Source organism: Aspergillus stella-maris (assembly GCF_047715825.1).
Source record: "Aspergillus stella-maris strain CBS 113639 unplaced genomic scaffold BDV14scaffold_73, whole genome shotgun sequence".
NCBI classification, from domain to species: Eukaryota; Fungi; Ascomycota; class Eurotiomycetes; order Eurotiales; family Aspergillaceae; genus Aspergillus; species Aspergillus stella-maris.
Genome location: NW_027396867.1, coordinates 156445 through 165292, shown reverse-complemented (window position 1 = coordinate 165292; position 8848 = coordinate 156445). Strand labels below are relative to the sequence as shown.

The following is an 8848-nucleotide window of genomic DNA, read 5'->3' as shown; positions in this document are numbered from 1 at the left end:
TATATATATACACAAGTCTATTTATATACAAGGGACCAATGCTATGGAATTTACCAAGACCTTGTACCTTATGCTATATAACACCGTCTACAAGAGCTTTAACACTATCGTGGAGCTTGTATTATTCCTGGGCCTAACTTTATGTGTCACGGTGCCAGCCTAGAGCCTCATTCCAGGCACGGTGCCCGGAATGAGTATCGCGAGATTCTGCCTGTTCTGACCGCCTGGCTGACCAATACTTCCTCGACGCCAACGTTAATCCCATTCCTGAGTGTTACGAATACAGCAACAGGCCCAGGGGAAGGAGAGGGCAGAAAGACGTCTGTATCGGCTACACGCACGTAGCCTACTAAGGAGCGGATGCCTTTAATGATAGGGCTCAATTCTATTGCTTTGATAGACTCTTCTTGACAATGTCTCTTCTCTTGATTAAGGGGTCGAATCCTCAGGGGGTTGGAGTAGCTTGGCAGCTAGAGATCACGTGGTCTTATACTTTCGTATCACTGAGCAACGTCTTGTTACCCTAAGTGTCTGTCTGATAGCCCGATCCTGCGTTCTGCCCGTGTATCTACTTCGTTAGCCTGTTCCGAATACACTCCTGAGCCCGCACCTTGACAGCTTGCACCTTTGCATTCATGCTTAGGATAAGTAGCCATTTGGTAACATAAAGCATTGTCAGAAAGCGTGACCTTACAGCCAATTGACCAACCAAAGCCACCGCTAGCGTGTGACGTCTAACGGGACCAAGATTATCCGACATCATATCACGGGATATGACGCTAAGCCGGAATGAGGTTACGGTCGTATCGAGAGATCAGATATGTAGTATCTCGAGATACTAACGAGATGATCAAGGGATACTAACGATATGGCTTACGGGTATGATGGGAGAGATATTTCACCCGAGGATGAAATATCCAAGCAGGGTATAAAAGGACGCTCACTACCCACCTGTATTTACATTCTGCCTCTCGTGCCTTATCTTTAGTTTACAGTAACATAGTCAGATCGCCAGTATGAACCAAGCTACTATTGCATCTTCTACTTTGCTCTTCTCTCTCTTGATATCAGAATACCTAAGGTCCGCTTTGACGCTTAGCAGGACGACCCTGACCTTATCTGACAAGCATGTACAATTAGATGGGTATTCTGCAGGCAGAATACTAGCGTTTACCGGCCACGTGAGTTTCTATCCTTTTGTTCAAATAGGCCTCCGTAACCCCTAGCGTGTGTGACGATATGGAGAAAAGATGACCCGACATCGTGTCACGAGCTGACACTAAGCCATATCGGGCAATATGATATATACGATCTCGAGATACTACTAAGGTTGCCCACCGATACGATGTGTTTGAGCAGGCGCTCAGAAGGAGGAGATATTTCACCCGATGATAAAATATCCAGCCAGGGTACAAAGAGATCCTCGTCTCCCACCTGTAATTACTTTCTTCTCTGTGCCTTATCTTCAGTTTACAGTAACATAGTCAGATCGCCAGAACTACTATTGCACTTTCTACCTTGCCTTCTCTTTCTTGATATCAGAACACCTAAGGTCCGACTCGACACTTAGCAGGACGACCCTGACCTTATCTGACAGGACTGGGGTTAAGCAACATCACAATTGGGAATTCAATAATACCCGATAGTAGTAGGAAGCAGTAGGAAGCAGTGGGAAGCAGTAGGAAGTAGCAGGAAGTAGCAGGAAGTATTATATTCTTTCTAGAATATGCCCAGGTGCAATACAGCATGCCCGTTATTGGCTGTGGATCGCTCATTTTTATGGGCTGTACGCGCTTGCCGATTTTGTGCACTTTTCCTTAGCCTATTAGATTCCTTTAGGCGTGATTTCTCTCTCACTCCTCCAGGCCCAGGGTGACCAATTACAGCGCCTATGTCTGCACAGTCTGTGTGTTAGCCGCCAAGCCCATGGGTAGTCGTGGTTTCCCAACATATCTTCGATATATAAAACCCTGTGACTCCTCTGTGACCAACTTGAATCAATAAACTACCTGATTATTCCAATATTTCCTGTGGAATGATGACTTTTCGCCCCATAAGGACACCTATGTAAGGTCATGTCGCGGACACTTTTCGGGTAGAGCTAAACCACGTGGCTGAAAGATCCTTGCGTCCTTTGTCTGCTTTGTATTCTCGCCTTCCGCATCATCGTCATTATTCTTTTTACTCTTCTATTGAAGTGCTTTAATTCTTTCTTGTTTTGAACATGCTGCCTTCGCTTCTGCGCTCTTTCCCCCGGCTTGGACGGACATGGAAACCCCTCAATTTATCCAATCCAAATTTCGCCCGGATACCACCGAGTCAGAAAATTGAAGAAGAGACCCTGCCAGGTTATGTCGCTTCCCGGTATTATCCTGTTCGGATAGGAGAGATCTTCCTGGACAGGTATCAGATTGTAGGGAAACTGGGATTCGGAGCTAGCTCCACTGTGTGGCTTGCGCGGGACATGAAGTAAGCCCCTTGCCGCTCGTGGACATAATCATTTTGGATCAATGTGCTCATATCCAGGACTCATAGCTGCCATGGTTACGTTACCCTTAAGGTCTTTATCAAGTCTGCATCTATGGGACAGCAATTGGACGATGAGCTCCAGATGTATAAACGCATTGAGAGAGGCTCAAAACATCATCCTGGTCGCAATGCTGTTCGGTCGTTACTTGACTCATTTGACATTGATGGGCCTGAGGACAAACATCGCTGCCTTGTGCATCCTCCTTTATGGGAAAGTGTGCTGACCTTTCTGCACCGCAACCCGGTGCGGAGGCTACCCGTGCCAGTTCTAGCATTTGTTCTGAAGCGCTTGTTCTTGGCGCTGGACTACCTGCATACGGAATGCCAGATTATTCACGCTGGTATGTACCCTGGTTTTGCCTTTCTTTCTTCTATTATTTACGATTGAAATCTATCAGACATCAAGGCCGACAATATCATGTTTGGTATCGCCGATGATTCAGTCTTCCGTGACTTTATGGAGAATGAGCTCCGAAATCCTTGTCCGAGGAAAGAGCTTGATGGGAGAACCATCTACGTATCCCGGGAACTCAAAATGCCCCGAGAATGGGGTGCCCCGGTCCTATGTGACTTTGGCTCGGCCATACCCGGTGGTATAGAGCACTTAGAAGATATTCAGCCCAATATCTATCGCGCGCCAGAAGTGATTCTGGAGGTCCCTTGGACGTATAGCGTTGATATATGGAATGTGGGATGTATGGTAAGTAAACAAGCTAATATTAGAAGTTTTAATATACTGAAATTCTGCATTTCCTCACAGATTTGGAACATTTTTGAGGGCGAGTCCTTGTTCACCGGTTGTGACCCAGAATATCAGACTTATCGAAGTCGGGCCCACCTCGCTGAGATTATAAGGCTGCTTGGACCTCCTCCGCCTAGCCTTCTTGCCCAAGGGAAGCTCCGCCATAAGTTCTTTTCGGATCATGGTAAGCTACTATTCATATTCTGTTGTGATTCTGATCGCTGCTTACTATGGTTAACTCTCTAGGTGACTTCTGCGCCCAATCTCTGTTAGACGACCGGCTTCCGCTTGAGCAGAGGGAGACTACTCTTGAAGGGCAGGACAAGGCCCGTTTCCTACGCCTAATACAGAAGATGTTACAGTGGGAGCCGACTAAGCGTAGCTCTGCTAAGGAACTGCAAGAGGATGAGTGGATCTGTGAGAACCTAGGGGACACGCATTAAACCTTGATGGAACCCTTAACACATTCACTCGAGGAGGGCTATTTTGTCTCTTTCACTCAAAGGGGAAATATTGCCCCAGGAATCAAATCCTCCAAGGGTCATCAACTCATTTCTGGAGTTTCTAAATACCAAGCGAGAGCAAAACCAACTGGAAAATTTCATACGTGATCACCTTCTCCTGAACTTACAAAATTTATGAAATATATTGCGACTATCACCAGACGACCCCTTTTTCCAAGAAGCAAGAGACGTGCGGGAAAGGGAAGGTTGGAACGGGAGAAGGCTTATCCAACTATATTAGGTTGCTTTGTGGGGTATTGAACTCTCCCGCTATCATTTGCTCAACCCAAGTGGCTGGGACCATCTTCCATGGAATGATATGATTCCGAACTCGCCTACATTGACATGGATCCAACAAACGTTGGGGCCCTGGGCTTCACTCTGAGGGATATCATTATTATTGACGCGTTTCCTTGGTTGACCGATCGGGACATGGAAGCCATGGAAGACGCTGAGCAGCTGTGAGGGTCACAACATGGTGTTTGTACCAGGCTCACTCGGTTGCATTTGAGAAGTCAAAACCAGGAAGCAATGCGAGGAGTCCGAGAGCTCAAGGAGTACTGAGGTGTGGCTCAAGATGTGACGCGAGGAGCAGTTGCTTCGCAGAGCCACTGTGTAGCTATAACTGAGGCTTCCACCTAGCTAGTGCTCTTGATTTTAATTTTGCTTCTTTAGCCAAGTCAAGCGCTCCATGAAAAATTGGGATCGCTGATCCTTGTGCCGGCTGAAGGATACGGTAAACATCCACTTCATCGATCTAGTTCATTTCATCAATAGGCAGCTCTGTGTGGTTCCGATAGTACCTTACCTGTCGTCCGTTTAGGCCAAGGGACACTAAGCGCTGGCGCTCCTTGCCATTGATGCTGCTCGATTCTGCTGGTGTTCGAGCCCTTAAGAGAAAATGGTCCCAGATTTCCCCACGACTTTCGTTTGTGAGGTCCTTATATTTGATTTCAAGATGAATGCGGCTCAAAACTGCATTATCAAAGTTAATAGCCCGGTTCGAAGTGAGGAAAAGAATGCCCTCGTAGTATTCTAACTTTCAAAGGAAAGCTATCAGAAGTCGATTATGGTTATCAAGATAGGAGGTTCGTCGCTCCACGAATGCGTCTGCCTCATCCAAGAGAAGAACGGCATTAAGATGTTTCGCGATCCTGAATATGTTGTCAAGCTGACGCTCCAGTGCATGAAGGTCCCCATGATCAACTATTAGTTCGCCAGCAGATATCTAGACCACTTCAGCAGGGTATTAACAGGGTTGGTATCTTCTAATTACAGAGTAAAGAGGCAGTTTAAACCACTCCGCTGTTGCTTCAACAGTAAAAGTCTTGCCAACGCCTGAAGGTCCACTGGAAGAAGGTTAAAAAGGGATAGGGCATCGCGAGGATCAAAGACCTGACTGTAGTAGTATATTGATTCCACGTCCCTTTCCTTCAATAATATCATTGAATGGCACAGTCTGAGTAAGGCCCAAGCAGGCTGTTGCCCGGGACAATAGTATTTGCTTGGTGTCCTGGGGAATTTTGAGGCAGTTGAATGACTCTGGGTTCCACTTGGCTTTATGGAGATCAGCGACCGTGCATTCCACTGCACAAGGTTTAGCTTTACCCTGCATAAAGCCTACATAGCCTACAAAAAGCCTTTTCCACAAAGCTGAAGCAGCAAACAGTAGGACAGCAGACCAAGAAATCTTTATCTGTCATCTGCTGCAGTATTATGCCCTTCTGACGCATGTCTTGTCTCTCCTCCGCTGGTCACCATTAAAGAGAAAGTCTAGATTCGTTATCTGCATGTTGGAACTCTTCTGCTTAGGCTGCGGCATAACCGCAGCCGCGGCTATAGGATTGGTAACCATCACCGCTTCTGCGGTCATGGTCATGAGATTTGTTGCCCATCACCATCACCGCAAATTTAAGGTTAACCGCGTTTAACCATGGTTAACCTCGCTGTGGCCGCACTAGCATAACTCTCGCTTAATTATCTACTTTAGGTATCCCCTGCAATAATTATGAAGCTTATATAAGATTAATACTCTTTATACAAGCCTCTTTAGGTATGTTTGCAATGTTTACACTAGTTAGGTTAACCGCGGTCACCATGGTTATAGCTTAGCTATAACCATAACCTCACCGCAACGCATGGTTATCAGAATCTCATAACCATCACCTCACCGCGCGGTTATGGTGATGGTTAACCGCGGCTAACCGCGGTTATGCCGCAGCCTACTTCTGCTAGATATTGTCATGCCCTGAGGTGTAGGGCATGACAGTACCTGGACATTTTGCAGGTCTACCTGCAAGGCATCCTGGAGAACTTCTAACTTGACATTAATGAATATAGTAGTTTTGGACCTTGCATCTATGCCTGGGGTTAATTATCCTTCCCTAAGCTATACTAGAAATACACCCACTGACATGATTATTGTTAGAAAGGCTGAACAAACGGCAGCCAATCAATCAGGCGCCTCGCCGATGTGACACGACAACGCTAGGAGGAACGTTATTCCGACAAAGCGTGCCCAATATCCCTGTACAAGGACGATAAGGACGCTGCAAGACCATGCTGGCCGTCCTTGGGGCAGGACAACAAGCACGCGGAATAGATGTCACCCGCGGGCCCCCGCGAGGACAAGCAGGATGACAAGGGATAGTATATAAGGACGCTTACTACCCACCGAATTCAAAGCATGAAGGCATTCAAAGAATTCTTTGTATATTCTAATATCTAGGCCTCGTAGGGAGTCGCGACTCTCCAGGTTCGATTCGACTCGGAACCGCCAAGAATCAGGTTCAGGTTCCAAGGTTTTGAGGTCGCGATCCGATTCCAGGATCCTTGGAGTCGAACCTGACAGGTTTGACTTGAACCTCAGGTTCCACAAATAGTGCAAATATAGTGATTCTCGTGATGTGCATATTTTATGTAGATTTTAACTATATTTTTGCGTATTTCCAGTACATATTAGTTAAAGGGTTAGAAGAGGTTTTATAAGAGGGATATTTGTTAGATAAGGTCAGGGTTGTCCTGCTAAGTGTTGAATTGGACCTTAGGTATTCTAATATCAAGAGAGAGAAGAGCAAAGTAGAAGATGCAATAATAACTTGGTTCGTACTGGCAATTTGACTATGTTACTGTAAACTGAAGATAAGGCACGAGAGGCAGAATGTAAATACAGGTGGGTAGTGAGCGTCCCTTTATACCCTGCTTGGATATTTCATCCTCGGGTGAAATATCTCTCCCATTATACCCGTAAGCCATATTATTAGTATCCCTTGATCATCTCGTTAGTATCCCGAGATACTACGTATCTGATCTCTTGATACGACTGTAACCTCATTCCAGCCTAGCGTCATATCCCGTGATATGATGTTGGATAATCTTGGTCCCATTAGACGTCACACGCCAGCAGTGGCTTTGGTTGGTCGATTGGCTGTAAGGTCACGCTTTTTAACAATATTATAGGAAGATTAGATTAAAATGGCTTTTCATTCAAAATTCTACTGATTCTATGGCTTCCCGTACACAAAGTCTTCGTCCTGCCTAGGGCGCTTTGGAAGCCGCCCTGATAAACGCCTTTAAGTACTCTCTCCCTGTATATGGCTATTATCAGGTAGGGGGATTTCATCATCTTTATTGGATTCAATCAAAGGGCCCGGGTCATCCATGGCGGCTTCTGTTCTTGGTCTTTTACCAAGAGCACGCTAACTAACTGGTTCCGTAGGTTAAGATATAGTAGCTAAAGGATCTTCCTTAGTATCACTAATAAGATTGAATTCCTCCTCTGCTTTCTGAATTTCTTTTTCTTCTCTTACTACCTCAGTCTCCTGGGCAGAAAGATACTCTTCTATAAGAAAAAGCTGTTTAGACTCCATGTTAAACTTGGTCGTACACATGAACATCATAAGATCCCTTATAGTTTTGGGTTTTAGCGAGCCTTGGCGGTAGTGACAGATATCACGAGCAGAGTTGAATAACCGCTTAACACCAGAACCACTAGCAGGCGTGGTCAGAACATCCCGTGCTAAGCTTGCGAGGATTGGAAATTCATGCTGATGATCCTTCCAATACGTCCGCGGGTTAACTACTTGTGTACCTAAAGAGATTAGTTAGAGTAAGGAAAGGGATAATAGACTATTACTTACTACTTCCAAGATACCGCGAAAGCTTGTCATAGGCGGTTATCTGTGGCCGGAGAGATGAGGCTGGTGTTAAGAGAATATTAATATTAGAGATCCCCCCCACCAAGGGTTGGCCATTTAATATAGGCTGTGACTCTAAATAGTGCTGCTAATAAGGTATAAGGTACTCTTTAAGGCTCTTATAGTATCACACACGCCATCTTGGCTCCCAGTCCTTAGTAAAAAAGAATTTAAGCTTGTTTTATGGTACTAGGATTGTGCCAATTGCATAAAGGTTATTACTAATCTTATTAGTCATCCTATAATATTTTAAAAGCTTTAGCCTTGCCGCCTGTAGGGCAGATAGTATTACTCTCTTCTAGCCAACCTTCTTTCATGCAAGCTATGCCCTAGATTTCTTAAGATAAGCAAACAGGTTATTGTAGATTGCAAAGACACTATAAATAGTGACTTCCTTGGTCTTTAACAAAGAGGTCATGAAGGTAAAGAAAGGTTATATAATTAAAAGGAGGTAATTAATCTGTCGCTATTCCTCCTAACTTGGTTATAGCTCATGATTTTTATATTAAAAGCAAAACTTATTTAAAATAGACTACAGGCACTTTGTATGTTGGAGCATTAAATATGTTAAATTCCAATATGTCCAAATATCTTATATTGGAACAAGCTTTAGTTCTTTAGCCTAAAGATCTAGAAAATTCTCTTGATATTGGGGGCTCTTATTAATAAAGATTGCTAGTTATTAAATCTTCTATATAATTAGTAGTAAGGACAGTAAAAGAGATAGGACCTTACCTTGTTAAGGGTATGTACAATCTCTTGGTTCTCTTGCCATGTCCTATTATCTCTCTTAGCCTATTTTAACTCTTCTCTATTATTTCTTGGATCCACTTCTATTTAACCAAGAAGTTTTTTTAAACTAAGTTAAATAATATGTG

The 8848-nt window shown here is 44.5% G+C and overlaps 2 protein-coding genes across 2 annotated transcripts; one reads left to right on the top strand and one right to left on the bottom strand.

The window, feature by feature from the left end:
• The first annotated feature begins 2114 nt into the window (after positions 1-2114).
• On the top strand, positions 2115-4380 carry BDV14DRAFT_136793 (putative protein kinase). The gene is made up of 5 exons (XM_073766252.1): positions 2115-2469; positions 2536-2870; positions 2928-3229; positions 3290-3455; positions 3518-4380. Exons 1-5 carry the CDS (start codon positions 2225-2227, stop codon positions 3712-3714), a joined length of 1245 nt encoding a protein of 414 aa, XP_073623825.1. The 5' UTR covers positions 2115-2224; the 3' UTR covers positions 3715-4380.
• BDV14DRAFT_192714 (P-loop containing nucleoside triphosphate hydrolase protein) lies at positions 4347-5507 on the bottom strand (the record flags this gene model as incomplete). Its single annotated transcript, XM_073771666.1, has 6 exons — positions 4347-4385; positions 4583-4813; positions 4877-5002; positions 5051-5123; positions 5175-5361; positions 5408-5507. The coding sequence occupies 6 exons, from the start codon at positions 5505-5507 to the stop codon at positions 4347-4349; spliced, it is 756 nt and encodes a 251-aa protein (XP_073623824.1).
• Positions 5508-8848: the final 3341 nt, after the last annotated feature.